Source organism: Myotis brandtii, unplaced genomic scaffold (assembly GCF_000412655.1).
Source record: "Myotis brandtii unplaced genomic scaffold, ASM41265v1 scaffold122, whole genome shotgun sequence".
Lineage (NCBI taxonomy): Eukaryota > Metazoa > Chordata > Mammalia > Chiroptera > Vespertilionidae > Myotis > Myotis brandtii.
Genome location: NW_005354255.1, coordinates 112,858 through 129,821, shown reverse-complemented (window position 1 = coordinate 129,821; position 16,964 = coordinate 112,858). Strand labels below are relative to the sequence as shown.

Genomic DNA, 16,964 nt, shown 5'->3' with positions numbered 1-16,964 from the left:
TGCGTCCTAGGTTGGGGCCCACACCCCGTCACAATCTCCCCGAGCTCCTTCTGCCTCCAGGGCCCCGAAGCGGTGCTGGCCCTGCTGCTGTTCCCGAGCCCGGCCTGCTCCTGAGTCCTGTGGGCCCATCCTAGTTGGAGCCTCACCTTGCTCTATGAGGACTCAGACCACTGCCCAGCCATCCCCACCTGTCCCGGGCACTCACCTGTCCGGGGGTACCGGTACGAGTCTGTCTTCCTTTCTTCTAGTGCAGGAGAGGGCACGTGAATGACCTCCACCTCCGACTCGTCGACCTCCTCGTACAGGATTCGCAGTGTCTTGTGGCCTTCCGAACCTGGGAGGAGGCAGGGACACCACTGAGGGTGCCAGGAGGCCACCCATCCCGTGCACACGAGGGACTCTGCTGTGCCACAGCTGGGCCCAGGCAAGAGCATGAGCCTTTGGGCTGGAACCCGGGGCTGCCCTTTACTAGACCTTCAGCCAGTCACACCTCCTCCTGGGGCCTAGTTCCCTCACCTGCACAGTGGGGACGAGGACTGAACTATTCCCAGCACAAAACAGTGTGGGAAATGGCTATGGAGGGGGTTTGTGTGCTGAATTGTGTATGTTCCGGTCAAGTCCCTGTGTTGAAGCCCTAACCCCAGGACCTCGTAATGTGACTGTATTTGGAGATGGGGTCTCTAAAGAGGTGGTTAAGGTAAAATGAGGTCATTAGGTTGGGCCCTAATCCAATATGACTGGTGTCCTTGTAAGAAGAGATTAGGAAACAGACACGCACAGAGGGAAGACCTGTGAGGAGACAGGGAGAGCAGCCAAGGAGAGGGGCCAAGGTGCTGACACCTTGACCTCGGACTTGCGGACTCCAGCACTGTGAGACAACAAATGTCTGTCGGTTAGGCCCTCAGTCTGGGAGCAGGTTCAGCAGCCCAAGTTAATTAACACACGTCTCCAGAAGAAGAATTACAATAAAGATCACTGTGAGAATAAATAGATCACCGGGTGGTAACAGCTGAGAGGAGTGGGGTGACCGGCCAAGCTGACGTCACAGGGACAGAGCCGTGGCCGCTCCTTCCTCAGCAGGCCCTTTCCTTCCTTAGCCACTGAGAAGGTTCTCCTGCTGCTTCCTGTTTCTGCCCTAAGACTCACTGTGGACAGACCAAAGATGTCTGCGGAAGCACCCCGCCTGCTCCGCACCTGCTTTAGGGCGGAGCCCTGGACGCCTGCGAGGCTGAGTGGCTGGCTCGAGGCCATGTGGCTTGGGAGTGGCAGCACTGTGCTTCCGACTCAGCTGTGACAAACAGGAGTCTCCCGACATTGTGCAATGTCCCCCAAAGGCAGGTTCACCCCAGCTGAGAACGACTGATATACGCCCAGAAGATCACCCACCAGGATCGGTGCATAAAGGTATTCATAGGAGTATTGATTATGACACCAAAATAAAACCAAAACCCACAACTAGAAACAACCAAACTAGCTCAATAAACCATGGCACAGTCACGCTCCAAAGAGTTGTGTGCTGACTGCAAGGGATTGTGTCCCCCCAAATTCAAATGTTAAAGCCTATCCCTGATATAATGGCATTACATGATGGGGCCTTTGGCAGGTGATTAGGTCATAAGGGCGGAGCCCTCATGAGAGGGGTAAGTGTCCTTATGAAAGAGACCCCAGGACATGAGGACACAGCAAGAAGGTGCCATCTATGAACCAGGAGGAGGTTCTCCCCAGACACTGACTCTTCTGGCGCCTTCATCGTGAACTCCCAGCCTTGAGAACCATGAGATGTAAGTAAGTGCTGTTTCTAAGCCCCCCAAACTGTGGTGTGGTTATAGCAGCCCAAATGGACCGAGACACTGATATCAATAGAAAGGTTGCTGAGGTTTCTTTAAAGTGACAAGTGCAAAGAGCAGAAAAGCACACAGAGTCTATTAATAAAAGAAGTGTACACAGAGCATTTTTGTTGTTAATCCTCAACCAAGAATATTTTTTCCATTGATTTTTAGAGAGAGTTGAAGGGAGGGAGGGGGAGAAAGGGAAACATCGATTGGAGAGGGCCACATTGACTAGTTGCCTCTAGCACCCGCCCCAGGCCAGGGATCCAACCCAGGTACATCCCCTGGACTAGGAATCGAACCCACAACTCTTCAGTGCACGGGCCAATGCTCAAACCACTTAACCACTGGCCAGGACCATAGAAGCATTTTTTAAAAATGGAAAGGGACCTACCTTCCCAGGAGGCTGTGGGACACCACCAGTAGCCGGTGAAGCGGTCGAATTCTTCCTGGATGACGAAGGTGGCCACGCCCGCAGATTTGGGGTCCTCGAGAACATTGGATAAGCCTGGAGGAGGAGAAAGCAGGACGAGAAGTGAGGAGTCTTATTTAAAGCAGGCTCCTCCCCCTCGGCACTGCTAACATTGGGGTCAGCACATTCTCTGTGGGGGGCTGTCCTGAGCACTATGGGGTGTTGAGTAGCATCTCTGAACTCCCACCCACTCGATCCCAGGACATCCCCACCCAGCTATGGCAACTAAAAGTGTCCCTGGACATGGCCAGTGTCTGAGTTGCCCCCGGCTGAGCTGCTCAGGTTTAGAGCGAGGGCACCAGGGCTGTGGGGCAGGACAGGGGGGCAAGTCTGAGGCCATGCCAGGTGCTGAGTTCCTAAAACATCTTTAGAAGGGGAAGGTCAACGAGGAGGAGCATGAGGGAAAACTTGGGGAGCAGGTGAGATCTGACCTTGAACCATGGAGTCAGAAAGGAGAGCAGAGGTGGGAGGGGCCGAGTGAGCAGAGGTGCAGAATAAGTGTCTGGTGGAGGGAGGCCAAGAGGGCCACACAGGAGGGTGGCTTGTGAGAGCCGGGTCAGGAAGGTGCCTGGGGTCAAGGAGAGTGGAGTGGGGGCAGGGTATTTTCTAGAAGCTGGACTGGTGGCTTTGATGACTGTGCCTGGAAAGTGCTGGCCTGGGCCTGGCCCAACGGACCACACCCCTGGGTTCCTGTCCACCCTGGCCAGGACTGACGCCTCTGCCCGCTTTACCCCTGTGGCAGAAAGTCAGCCGCTGCTCTTCGCCGGTCTCAATGTTGGCCACCCACAGGTCACTGTTGTTGATGAAGGAAAAGAAGGCGGGGTCGGCAGGGCAGATCTTGGGGTCCATCCGAGGCCCAGAACACTGGGTCTTGATTTCCAATGGCTTCATGGGGGACACCTGGGGACAGAGAGGCCTGGCTCAGGGGGGGCAGGATGCCGCCCACCTGCCCACCCCACCGCAGCGAGGGACCAGCACTTACCATGAAGCCATTCTTGCCCCCGTCCCGACAGTGGAAGAGGCTGTTGCTGGCCTGGAAGAGGAAGAGGCCGCTCTCGCTGTGGAAGTCATAGGAGGTGATGCCGAAGACGCCCAGGCGCTTCCGCTCCCGCAGCAGCTCCTCCTCGCGAGAGTAGACCCCGTGGTGGGGCGTGGCCTGGGGACACACAGGAGACAGATGCCAGTGTCAGCAGCCAGAGGCACTGGCACCTGGGCATTACCAGGAGGGACCTATTTGACCTGGGTCCACGCCAGGGAGAACCTTCTGATGAGCAGCGCTGCACCGAGCGGAACGGGTGGCAGGTCCTTTTCAGGTCTTACACGGAGCTCCTCCCCTCTTGCCCGCCTCTGGGCTTCCCTGTGCCCCTTTCCCCTGGAACCTCCAAGGCAGACAGCACCATCCTCTGCCCCACAGCATGGAGACACTGCTGGACTGCTCTTCCCTGGTCCCCAGGCCAACCCCACAGACGCCTCCATCCTCTTCACCCCCTCTTCCTGCCAAAAGCATTTGATCCAAACCCACCTAACACCAGTTATACTTTCTGCACAGGTGGGGGGCAGGGCAAATTCCAGACCACCTGATCCCCACACACCCAACCCTGGCGGGTCTGGGCAGCTAAAATATTGTGGGCAAGGAGAATTCTGAAGATGACATGGAGATGTAGAGGAACATTAATGATAAGAAACACATTTAAAAAAAGCAAGCATTTGATCCAAACCCACCTAACACCAGTTATACTTTCTGCACAGGTGGGGGGCAGGGCAAATTCCAGACCACCTGATCCCCACACACCCAACCCTGGCGGGTCTGGGCAGCTAAAATATTGTGGGCAAGGAGAATTCTGAAGATGACATGGAGATGTAGAGGAACATTAATGATAAGAAACGCATTTAAAAAAAGCAGAACCCAAGCCCCGTAGAGCATCAGCCTGTGCACTGAAGGGACTCAGGTTCGATTTCAGTCAAGGGCACATGCCCAGGTTACAGGCTCAATCCCCAGTAGGGGGTGTGCAGGAGGCAGCCAATCAATGATTCTCTCATCATTGATGTTTCTAGCTCTCCCTCTTCCTTCCTCTTAAATAAAAAAAATAAAAAAGCAGAACCCAAAGCAAAATTACCCCCATGCCGAGACAAAAGCTATGTGAACACAGCTCCTTGGCTTGGGGACTAAATGGGGCAGGCAAAAGGGAGAGCTGTTGCGTTGGCATGGAGAAACTCAGAGTGTGTCATCCCCCCACACCCTACTGTCAAATTCCTTTTACAGAACTAAACGAACCAATGAAAAAGGCGCTCTCGTTCTTCACCCGCCATCCTTCTCCCTGGAACCGAGTCAACTCTGGATGACATTATTAGCCAAGTCTCCGTAAAAAGGCCTGGGCCCAAGTCAGTTCAAGTCTTTGGTGAGGCATTTAAAAGGAAGAGATGCTTTGATAAACACTCTTATCAGAAGCCTACACTCTGGGGCTGAGCGCAGACTGGCGGAGAGGGGATGGGGGAGAGGGGAGAGGGGAGACGGAATGGGGAGAGGGGAGAGGGAAGAGGAGAAGAGGAGAAGAGGGGAAGTGGGAGAGGGTAGAGGGGAGGGGGAAAAAGAAAGGGGGGAAGAGGAAGGAGGGAGAGGGGAGGGCTGCTGGAAGCTCTGCTCTGCAGTGTGCATGAACTGTGTGGCTGGCCTGGGCCCCTCGGGAGTTGAGGACCCAAGGAAATGGTGTACACTTTGTGGCCACCTCCCTCACCCACAGGCAGGACCCGACAGGTGCAGCTCACCTGGAAATGGTCTAGCATCTGTTTCCAAGACAGGAGCAGCAAAGCCTCTTTCCGGACCTTCCTGGGGATCTCAGAGTAGAGGAGGGAGTTCTCTCGGCTGCCATAAGGCATCCCTGGGGGGAAGAGGAGAAAAACAGAATGGGTGACTTGGCCCAGGACAGGGCCGGGCCAGCCTCAGGCTCTCCGTGCCTGGGCCCAGCTGGTTCCTTCTGCTTCTATGCCATCCTGCCAGCACAACCTGGCTGCACACCCCTCCCCAGAGAAGCTACGAACCCAGGTTTAAGCATGTCAGCAGTAGTACCGATCCTCCACGGCTGAGATGTGTGTGCTGAATTGTTTGGACTAAATTACTGAAGAAACAGCACACACACACAATAGAACAAAAAAGGGTGGTCAGGGCTATCCAGCTCTCCATAGGCGAGACTCCGGTCAATTCCTTTTTAGTAAAAGCTTTTGCAAAGGCCAGGAATTGCTCTAGGGTTAGAGCAAGTGTGTGTCTAGTCAAGCATCTCTTCCCTTGGCACTGTGACACTGGGACACTCTCTGTGGGGGACGTCCTGGGCACTGTGGCAGCATTCCTGGCCCCACCCACTCAATGCCAGGAGTACCCCTAGTCGTGATGACTGTAGATGTCCCCAGATGTTGCCCAGTGTCCCCTGGAGGGCAGAACCTCCCCAACAGAACCACTGACCTAACCTTATCTATAACATGATAGCAGCTGCACAGTGAGGATTCTGTGTGGATTCAATGAGGTAAGAAATATAACGCACTTAGCAAAGGCCTGGGATATGTCACTCAGAGATATCAACCTAATTCCAGTAAGTTGTAATTTTTCACATTCTTAGATCTCTGATGTTGAGATGTGTCTTATTGTTGAAGTGCTGTCCTGTTCCTAGTGGCAAATAAAATAATGGCAGATCTTCCAACCGGTAGTGTCTTTCCTTTGGATGGATGACAATACAATTGCTGTTAATAAAGTTAACAGCAGAGCCCTGGCCAGTAGCTCAGTGGTTAGAGTGCTGCCTGTGCACCGAAGAGTCACAAGTTTGATTCCCAGTCAAGGGCACACCCTGGGTTGCAGGTTCGATCTCTGGGTCCCCACTGGGGTGTGTGTGGGAGGCAACCAATTGATGTATGTCTCTCACATCAATGTTTCTCTCTCCCCCCTCCCCCCTCTCCTCTCTCTCCCCTTCCCTCCCTTCCACTCTCTTTAAAAATCAATGGGAAAAATATCATTGGGTGAGGATTAACCAAAATAATAAAAATAATTGTTCTGTTTACAGTTATCTTTATAGGTAGCTTCTCGATATGGTGAGTGACATGGGTTTTCCACTTATGATAAAGTTGCTCACAAAGTACAGTTAGCAAAATAAAAGCATATTTAAAGAGAATCATTAGGTTAATTAGGGTTCCTTTAAAAGTAGATTTAAGGAAAATATAAAGCTAACTCAGATGTGCAGGTGGGCAGCGCTCACAGTTAGATGCCTAAGGACCCTTTAAGCTGCTTCCATTGGTTTCCTTCCCAGCTGGAGGCGCAGACATGACACTGCCCGGCCACGCTGCCCACAGCACACGCTCTGGACAACCTCCGTCTGCAGAGCTCTGAGGGACAGCTTTCCAAATGGGAAGTCAAGGGTGTGGCCTTGCCCAGGATACTGGGACTAGCTTCTCCCCAGCTGATGGCCTAGGCCAGCTGTGGCTCGTGAGCCACATGCGGCTCTTTGGCCCCTTGAGTGTGGCTCTTCCACAAAATACCACGTGCGGGCGTGCACATACAGTGCGATTGAAACTTCGTGGCCCATGGGCAGCAGTCGGTTTTCAGTGAAACTTCGTGGCCCATGCGCAGAAGTCGGTATTTTGTGGAAGAGCCACACTCAAGGGGCCAAAGAGCCGCACGTGGCTCACGAGCCGCAGTTTGCTGACCACTGGCTAGGCTAGCACATTCCCTGGATGAGCTGCCCGCAGCACCAGTGACCAGTGACGGTGATGATCAGCGTGCAAGGCAGGGTCTGAGATGACCAATGACTACCGCTGATTTCTGCCTTCGCTGCCCCTCCTCTGCCCTCTCATTCCAGCTCTGTCCCCTCTGTCCCCATCTCCAATGCAACCACCATCCCTACCACCATGCACTGTGGCCTGGGTGACTGGCCTGGTGGGGGCATAGGACCCTGGATCTGGACATAGGACGCGAGCACACAGTGGTCTTGTATTTCCTGCCTAAGAAGCCCCAAAGCTGCCTGGGGCCCGGCCCTGGGCCCTCTCTGTCCTACATGAGAGGCTCATGTGCCCTGGGAGGGGCAGGAGAGCCAGGAGAGGCCTTCCTGACACTGCAGTCTGAGCCCTGGAACCTGAGCCACCGCCATCCCATCTTCCTGGCAGCAGCAGCCAGCACAGTCCCTTCTCTGACCCACCTTGAGTGCACTGGGCTCCATCAGGCGCATCTGAGCCTTCACTGAGGACTCAGTGACTGGCTCCACATGCCCTGACTGGCAAAGCCTGGTGCCCACTGAGGAGGCAGGGGTCCCAGGGGAAACAGGGGGGAGGTGGTGCTTAAAGGGGCAGGCTAGGCATCGCCCTTGGAGGCCCCTTCTGTTCACCCACAGAGTCGCTGACGGCCAGCATTTGCTTAGGTGCTGGGCTAGTGCAAAGCCATATTATAAATATTTGGGGGGCTCTGGAGAGGGCTGTCCCAGGAACTTGGACATGAAGTGAGGTCAAGGGTACCTGGAGGATATTGAGTGATTCAAACTGGATCAGCTCAAGGGTGAGCAGTGTCACCCCGAAAGAGGCAGTACAGAACTGAACTGTTCTAGGCACACTTCGGGGTCTTTGCCGGGCCCACAGCCCTTGTCGGGAGCCACCCCTACTCACTGGGATGGGCCCTCAGAGCCTCCTGTGGACTTCGGGTACCGGCCTACCCCAGCTGCAGACATACCCACAGGCCGTGACCAATTGGCCAAGTGGACATCTGACCTATGTTGAGCCATCTGATTCCTTCTGCCAGAAACCCATTTCTGCTGTTGGCTAGAACCCTAGACGAGTAACCCTGGGCGCAGATGGCAGGGCAGTAAAAGTGAACCCATGGAAAAGAACACACGCAGGGCAGCTGCCTGGCTCCACAAGGCGTGGAGTACCATATCATGAGGTCCGAGGGGGAAGGGGTACCCAGAGATGCCCCTGCAACCTGACTAAGAGGTGTACTTGGTGGCTTAAAGGAGCTCAGAGGATTTCTGTCCCTTCCAGCAGCTCTGTACATGGCTCTCAGAGATGTCCACACCCTAATCCCCAGAACCTGTGAATATGTTACGTTCTGTAGTAAAAGGGATTTTGTAGATGGGATTAAGTTAAGGATCTTAAACTGGGGAGATTAGGGTGGATTATCTACATATAATCACGCCTTATAAGGAGGCAGAGAGAGCCTTCAGACACAGAAGAGGAGGCAGCAATGTGACCATGGAGGCAAAGACTGCGGCGATGTAGCTACAAGCCAAGGAATGCCAGCAGCCACCAGCAGCCACCAGCAGCCACCAGCAGCTGCAAGAGGCCAGAAACGATTCTCCCTTAAGAGCCTCTGCAGGGAGCCCCGCGTAGCCCTGCCAACACCTTGATTTCGGCCCAAGAAACTGATTTTAGACTCCTGGTCCCCTGAACTGTGAGAGGATAAATCTTGGTTGTTTTAAGCCACCTACCTGGTGGTATTTTGTTACAGCAGCAGCCCTAGGAAACTCATAGAAGTACCTTGACCTGGACGGAATCTGAACTTGAGTGAGTGAGTGACCAAAGAAAGTGGAAAAAAGGGATTGAGGGGGGCCAGGAAACTCCAGGGAAAAGAGAGGCAACAGCTCACCAGACTCCTTGAATCTTGGCCACTTTCAGTCCTAACAGCCAAGCTCCTCCTTGGCTAAACGAAGCTTGAAGCACACACATCCAGCCCTAATTTCCCCCAGGCTAGACCTGGCAAACTGTTTTCTGTAAAGGGCCGTACAGTAAATATTTTCAACTTTGCAGGCCATATGACCTTTGTTATATCTGTATTCAAAAGCAGCCATAGCCGAAACCGGTTTGGCTCAGTGTATAGAGCGTCGGCCTGCGGACTGAAGGGTCCCAGGTTCGATTCCGGTCAAGGGCATGTACCTGGGTTGCGGGCACATCCCTAGTGGGGGGTGTGCAGGAGGCAGCTGATCGATGTTTCTCTCTCATCGATGTTTCTAACTCTCTATCTCTCTCCCTTCCTCTCTAAAAAAATAAAAGAAAAGCAGCCATAGACAGAAATAAATGAGTGGGCATGCTGGGCATCAGTAAAACTAGATTTCCAAAAGCAGCCGGCTGTTGCTTAATGACCCCCATGCTGGTCCATTGCCTTTCTGACCCTGTGTTTGCCCAACCACCACCTGGGTTGCCACCACCTGGGTCAACCCCATGGGTCTCTTTGAGGAGGACCTGCATCGACTGCGGAAAGCGGCGAGCCATCTGATGTCCATCTAGGTCACAGTCACAATCATTAGCATGGGGTTAACCTCGGGCAAATGACCTTCATTCGTTCACTCCATCACTCACTCCAATACTGACTGAGGGCGAAGGGCATGACCAGGAATGGGCACTGTCCCAGGGGCTGAGGATACAGAGAGACTGATCCGGGCCCCAGAAGCTGAGAGTGCTGAACACAAAAACCTGCCTTGGTCAACAATCATGTGACAGGTGCTTTCAAACACACTTGGAACTGTCTCTACCTGCTCTGTGCCACCTTTAGGTGAAGTAGGGCACCATTCACTAGCTCAGTAGATAGAAACTGTCCACCTCCTAGGAGCCAGGCTAGGGCTTGGCTGCTGAGGGTACCCTGAAGCTTCCCACCTGGCCCGGCAGAACACACATGCAAACAACTGCAGACGTGTAGAATGCTGCTCCAGAGGCACACACCCGGAGGAGGAGGAAGTGATCAGCTGTTAAACATGCTTATCCAGGTATCTGGGGCAGCTGTGCAAAAATGTGGCAGGCCATCCTCTGTTGTTAAGACCACAGGGCGCACGATTGTGCAATCACAGAGCTTTCAGGAGCCTTCTTTTATTTATTTATTTAAATCTCCACCCAAGGATATGGTTTTATTGATTTTTAGAAAGAGACAGACAGACATCGATTGTTTGACTCTCATACTCTCCCTGACTGGGGACCGAACCCACAACCTAGGTATGTGAGAATCGAACTGGGAACCTTTTTAGTGTATGGGATGATGCTCCAGGCAACTGAGCCACCTGGCCAGGGCTTTCCATGAGCTTTCTTAACACTTCACTCCACAGCCAGAGCCTACTGGAGCTACTTGTGGCTCCCGCTGCTGAGGGAGTCCCACAGCTCCCAAGCCCAGGGGCAGGCCCAACTGACTGGTACTGAAAACAATCTCAGTGGCTCAGGCCCGAACCATAGCACCTTGCAGTACAGACGGGGCGGCACTGGCCTCTGCCCCCCTCACCTGCACAGCTGACTCTCCTGAGGACCCTGGGCCAAACCTTCCTTGTGAACAGATGTCCGTGGGGGGCATGGCAGTTTGCGCAGGGCAGGCCCCTCTATTTGGACCTTCTAACTAAGAGGACCAGAGACCTCTGGACACTAGAGGATTTAGTAACAGCCATCCCAGAAACACTGTCCTGCTCAAGGGCAGCCCCCGGGCCCAAAGGAGCCTAGGGGCCCGCAGGGACACGGAGGGCTTACCTAGGTAGTAGAGGCGGTGGGAGTGGGGGCTTGACTCATCTGTCTTCTGCACAAACTGGAAGTCATGAGGAGCCTTGTTGACGATCAGGCCCGAGTTCTTGCGGCTGTCGTGGATGATGTTCCGGAGCCCTTCCCACGAGTGCTTCTGCACCTGGAAGTGGGTTGCCGGGTCCTCCATCTCGACCGTGTCGCCTGGGTCGGACATCGGTGCCCCAGTGGCCATCCTCTCCGCCCCCTCAGAATTCAGCGAGAAGCTATGAGGAGGAAGGGACAGGCGGGAAGAAAGTGAGAAGGGAAGTGGTACCCCAGTTCCGTATTGGAGTGTCTCCTTGTCAGATACTCCAATTCCCCCTGCCAAACCCCACACTGTGCAACCTTCCCTGTCCCCTAAATATTTCTTAAATTGTTACACTTCTCTCCAACACCTTGCCGACTAAGATCCAAGCCACCGTCACCTCTCAGCTGAATGATGGTAACTGTCTATCAACTCAAAACTCTTTCTTGGGGGTTTTCCCTTTGGTGAAAACCAGTCCTCATATTGGCCTTCAGAGCTCTGTCCTCTGCCTCGGCCACTCTCGAACCTCATTCCCTGTCATCACTATGCCCCAGGCGAACTGGCCTTCTCTCAGCTCCTCAAACAGCCCAGACTCCTTCCCACCCCAGGGCCTTTGCTCATACTGGTCTTTCTGCCTGGAACACTTTTTAAACTCCTCTCTTTGCTGAAGTAACAGCAAATCAGATCTCAGCTTAAATATGTCAGGTCCTTAGAAACTTTCTATGACCATCTATACCAAAGCTGGTCTCTCCATTAATCTTCCACATGCCACCCACAGAGAATGCGTCACAATGGTGGTCTGTCAATCGCCTGGCTCCCCTGTGTCTGTCCCATTCATGGCTGTGTCCCCAGAACCTCACGTGGCCCCTGGCACAGCGGGCATTCCACAGAGAGCCATGGAAGACCACTGGCCCATGCACAGAAGCCTGAGCACAGAGAATTAATTGCCAAACCTCATTACCTGTGCCATCAGCTTGCTGGCCAGCAGGGAAAACTTGTGCCTCACCAGAGGCGCTCAGAGAAGCAGGCAGATACTCCCCGGGACCGTGAGAACTCGGTGAGAGCGTGCATGTGCACACCCCCCTTCAGAGGCCATTCCCCTCCAGAGCAGCTGTGGCCGTGCAGAGGCCCCCGCCCTCCCTCTCCCACCCACGCTGCTGAGCACACTTCTTGACCAGACTGGACTGGCCAGGCAAATATTTGCTTTAGAGAAATCTAAACACAAACACGGTGACCCAGTTGTGGAAGAGCCAGGCCATCTCACGAGGCCATCCAAAATGAGCGCAATGAGCTGGGTGTCCTGCCCTTAGTCAGAAGGAGCAGTCAGTTCAGCTCCTCCTCGACCACAGGCCAGCAGAGGCTTCAGGGCCCTCGGGTCAAACAAACCGAACCCAGAGATGGCGGGAGATTCACTGAGGGGTGAGGAGTGGGACCGGCTGAGCACTCCAGAACCCACACGGACCCAAGCACCGCCAGCAACCAGCCCAGAAAACCAAGCCAGGGGAACTCCTCTCACCATCCAGCCCTCCCAGACTCTGCCACCACAACTCAAGCCTTGCTCACAGCAGAGAAACAGACCGTGACCTCCAGGGCCCCCAAAGGGAACCCCAGAAGCAAAGAGCCTGGAGAAGCACTCACAAAGTCACATGGCTTAGCTCCACAGCAAAGAGTGATAAAAAAGATCTTGCCTCCAATCGCTACAGAGAGTCCAGGGAGCGAAAATGCGATCCAGGAGATGAGAAATGAAATGAAACATCGGAGAAACTTCTAAGAATCTTCGTAGATGCAGTGGGGCAGCCCGAGCTCCCAGACGGGCGAAGGCTTGGTGCTAAGTCAGGCTCTCCACTCGCCTCTTCTCCCCAGAGGCAAAGCCCTGACTGCAGGAAGCGGCTGGGGAAGAGGGACAGGTGGACGAAATGGGGCCCCGGTGAAGCAAGTCTGTGCCGCCCTTCCCCATCCAGCGCCAGCCTGTGCTGGCCTTCTTGAGTCAAGAGTTTACACAGCTGGGAAATGAAAGTGGACTGAAGCCTCTTAGGCCATGTCCACCTCCACTTTTTTTCTGCCAATCGGTAGGGCGCCTTCACAGCCTGTGACGCCACCAGCACACAGTGCGGGACCTCCGGTTCAGCCACTGCCAAGGCCTGACGGGAGCTCTATGATCTTGGCCTGAGCTGGTGCTCCAGGAGCTGGGCCACCACCTGCATCAACCAGAGACCCGAGTGGGGCCTGTGATGAGGGAAGCAAGTGGAAGGCAAGAAGCAATCGTGGATCCTGAGCTCCGGGCAAGTTCAGGCCAACCACAGATAAGGCAGGAAGGGAGGCGGGTGCTGGGCAGGTGCTGGGCAGGGTAGGTCAGGAGCCGGGGGCAGGGGAAGTGGCGTTCAGGTCACTCCCTACGTCCCTGAAGCTGGGGGTTCCCAGGAAGCAGCAGGCTCCTCTCTGCCCAGCACCACGGAGGCCCCCAGCTTTTAGGACCAGCCTTACACAGAGTCAGTTTGCAGTCCAGCCTGTGCCCACTGGGACCTGAGGCACACGAGAAGAGACATGGGTTCCCATCACTAACTGATACCCGACACGTGCACCACCAGACATGGGGGCTGCATGTTCTCAGAACCTGTGTTTTGGGAACCAATCACCATGTTGAGCATCTTCCAGCATCATCTTTGATACCTTCCTGCCTCCCCAAAAGCAAATGAGCCTGAGATTGTTAGAAAACTGAGACTGACGTAGGTCAACTTGGTCGAGAAATTCCTATAGTTTCTTCAAATCACGCCAGGCCCCACACGTGGAATTTACCAAACTCACGAATCTTGTGTGTGTAATGACCTTTAGTCCTCACTGTAAGCTTGGGAGGTGAGTTTCAGGCTCAGCTCCATTGGAGAGCCTGCAAAGTGGGCTCAGAGAGGTCAAATGGCCTGACCAATGTCACCCCCAGGGGAGGTAGCCCAAGTCTGTTGGAATCAAAGCTCACATCCTAACCACCAGGCCAGCAGTGCTCAACTAGGGCTGATCCCATCCCCAGGGGACACTGGGCAATCTCTGGGACTTGTGTGATTGTCCTGACTGGGGGTGCTCCTGACATCAAGTGGGTGGGGGGCAGGAATGCTGTTCAACAACCCACACTGCCCAGGACAGCCTCACAGAGACTGATCTGGCCCCAATGCCAGCAGTGCCAGGGCTGAGAAACCCTGCACTAGCCCACACTGCCTCCTCACGCAAAATAGCCAGAACTTCACCTTAGAGAAATGCAGAAATGTAGGGGGGTGAGGGTGCAAAGGCATCTTCCCAGACCTAAGACTCTGCAACATTCCCGGCAATCAGAGCTCCCAAAGCCATGCGCCTCACCTCCTCCAACTTCCTGTGTTTGAGTTGTTGTCCAGGCGTAGCTTCTTAACCGTCCGCATTAACCACTTGGCTGATCAGGAAGATGGGGGAGCCTGCAAAGGGAGAGACCACAGGGCTGCAACTCCCAGCAGGCACTCCAGGGGTGCAAGCTCTCCCCTTCTTCTCCCGCTTCTCCCTTCCTCAGGCAGCCCTCCATTCCCCTGGGGAACACTCAAGGCCAAGGCCGTTCTGATGCGGTAGGTGGTTTAGGCCCTGGCCTGAAATTCGAGAGGGTGCCTGACATCTGCCAGAACCCAGCATCTCTTTGCCTAGCAGCTCTCCCAAGGTGAGAAGTCCCTGAGAAGAGGAGAGTGTCAAATGGCTCCAAGAACCCCACCCACACACTGGCCAGAAATGGAATAAAGCCAAATTCCCCACTGCGGATGCCCCCCGACGGCCCTCCTGACCTCCCCGGCTCCCCTGCCCTTGACCGTGATCTCCGGCACATTGGCCTTACTCTTCCCTAAACACACCACTCTCATTCCCACTCCAGGCCCTTTGCACTTGCCAGTCCCTCTGCCTGGGATACCCTGTCCCTCCTTTTTGTATGACCTGCTTGCTCTTATCCTTTGGGTCCCAATATCACCTCTTCAGAGGTCTTTCCTGGCACTGGATCCAAAGTCGCTAACTTGTCCCCCGTATCACAACACCTGGTCTTTCTGCACAGCACTTGCTCTAGGACAGTGCTTCACAAAGGGGACCCTTGGTGGTGTCTGGAGACATTTTTTGGTTGTCACCATTGATGGGGGTGGGGGTGCTACTGGTATCAAGTGGGTGAAGGTCAGGAATGAGACTCAACACCCCGCCATGCCCAGGACTGTCCCCACAACAGAGAATGATCTGCCCCCAGGGTCAGCAGTGCTGAGGGGGAAACTGCATTCATTATTTGGGGGAAAAGTTTGAGTTGGATCCTTAGGCTCACAATAGACACCAGAATAAAATCCCTGATGGTATAAACCAGAAGGACCCCCAGTGGCTGTGAGTCACTTTCTCTCTCCCTCCCTGAATGCAGTTCAGGTATTTAAATGTATGCAGCATCCAAGGACCCCAGCAAATCCAATGACTAGAGAACGCAGTAGTATCTCCTGGGGGGAGGGTAAATGGAATCTCCTATCCAGCGTGTCTAACCAGGGCCAATTCTGGCCCCCAGGGGACACTTTTGGTTGTCACAGCTGGAAGGCATGCTACTAGCAATCTGATTGGTGGAGACACAATTCCACCATGCACAGGATGGCCCTCTCCCTCCACCCCACAAAGAATGACCTGGCCCCAAATATCACTAGTTCTGAGGCTCTGAACCCCTGCTGAGTGAGTGAGCACTCCTTATGGGATGCCCGCTCCACGAGGGCAGGGCAGCTGTCCTGTCCCTGGTGTGTCCTGAGCCCGGAGCCATGCCGAGCACAGAGGAAGCACTCAATAAACACTGTGGTTGAGTGAACTTGTCACTGTCCTCACTTGAACACTGTCTAAAGCCAAAGGGACCTCTGGTTTGGTTGGCACCCAACAACCTTCTCAACAAGCCAGGTCCCAGGGCAACAGGCAGGTGCCCAGATGCTTAAAGAAAAAGCAGGACAGGGATCATGGAGGAGCGGTGAAGCAACATGTCACCACAAGAAGCACTGGTTTCTGGGCATCAGAAAGGTATGGGTCCAAATCCTGGCTCTGCCACGGCCAGGCTGTGTGACCTTGGGGAAGTCACTTAACTTCTCTGGGCCCCAGCTTCCCCAGCGATAAAATGGGACTGCAGTGGGGCTACTGTGAGGATTAAATGAGATTGCACAGGGAAAGGCCTGGCAGAGTAGAAACTACATGACAACTAATACTGTTGACTAAGCAAGTTATTTAAAATCACACCTAGGGGAGAACTGGACTAAATCAGGGACCAGAATTCCCCCCACTCACTGACCAAATACCAGGCACTGTGTTAGGTGTGGGAGACTGCAGCCACACCTCTGCCAAATTCGGCTGGAATCAGCACTCTCCACTTTCTCATCCCTGGTCTTTCAGGGGGTACATACGGGTGGGGGTGGGGCAGCTGGAAGGGGATGCTGGACGCAAAGAAAAGCCTCCAGCAAAAGCACACAAAACTGCAGCTACTGGCCTGGGTCCCAGCCGGCTGGCCCTGCGGGCGGTGACCGACCCCAGGGCTGTAGAAACCCACTTCCTGCCAGCTTCTGTGCCCTGGACCAGGCGGATGGATCCCACTAGCCCACACCCAGCCTGCCTGGCCGCCCCACCTCCGCTCAACTGACCTTCTAAAGGGTCCAGAAAGCCTCCATTCCGGCTGCGGGTGCGGGACACAGACCTTGAGAGAGCGAATGTGTCCTGAACACAGTGGGTTAACGGAGGGACTGACCAACCCCTGGGGAGTCCGGATTGCCTGCCTGATTCTCCCCCTGGGCTGTTTGCAGCGGGTCCCAGCCCCTGGCCCTGGACCACGCCTAGGAGGCAAGTCCTCCCAGGGCCCAGTCCCCCAGGGCTCTGCCAGGGACACAGGGATTGGCGACCACAGCGCACATCTGGGCTCAAGTCCCAGCTCCTCGAAAGCAGGGTTGTTTTTTTTTTTTTTTTTTTTTTTTTTTTTTTTATGGAGACCAGGGACTTCCTCACGGAGGGAGAAGGGAGGGTTGACAGGGGTGGTGGCAAAGGGGAGGGCTCCGTGGCAGCATCGAGGTCGGGAAGTGTCTGGGCCGGTCTGAGACGGGGTGGGAGGAAGGTGGGCGGCCGGATGGGCCTGGGGATCGGGATGAGGATG

At 54.5% G+C, this 16,964-nt stretch overlaps 1 protein-coding gene across 2 annotated transcripts in view; it reads right to left on the bottom strand.

The window, feature by feature from the left end:
- DPP9 (dipeptidyl-peptidase 9) overlaps window positions 1–16,778 on the bottom strand; it is a 37,919-nt gene extending 21,141 nt beyond the window's left edge. Inside the window, exons 1-8 of one of the 2 annotated variants that reach the window (XM_005858770.2) lie at window positions 16,462–16,778; window positions 14,171–14,262; window positions 10,771–11,024; window positions 5,068–5,180; window positions 3,284–3,457; window positions 3,033–3,201; window positions 2,224–2,337; window positions 206–334 (exon numbers count right to left, since the gene is read on the bottom strand). In XM_005858770.2, the coding sequence (XP_005858832.1) occupies window positions 206–334; window positions 2,224–2,337; window positions 3,033–3,201; window positions 3,284–3,457; window positions 5,068–5,180; window positions 10,771–11,024; window positions 14,171–14,229 (1,012 nt within the window). In that variant the 5' untranslated portion in view covers window positions 14,230–14,262; window positions 16,462–16,778. The remainder of the gene's footprint in view (window positions 1–205; window positions 335–2,223; window positions 2,338–3,032; window positions 3,202–3,283; window positions 3,458–5,067; window positions 5,181–10,770; window positions 11,025–14,170; window positions 14,263–16,461) is intronic. The other variant, XM_005858769.2, reaches the window with a different exon arrangement.
- Between the last annotated feature and the right edge of the window lie 186 nt (window positions 16,779–16,964).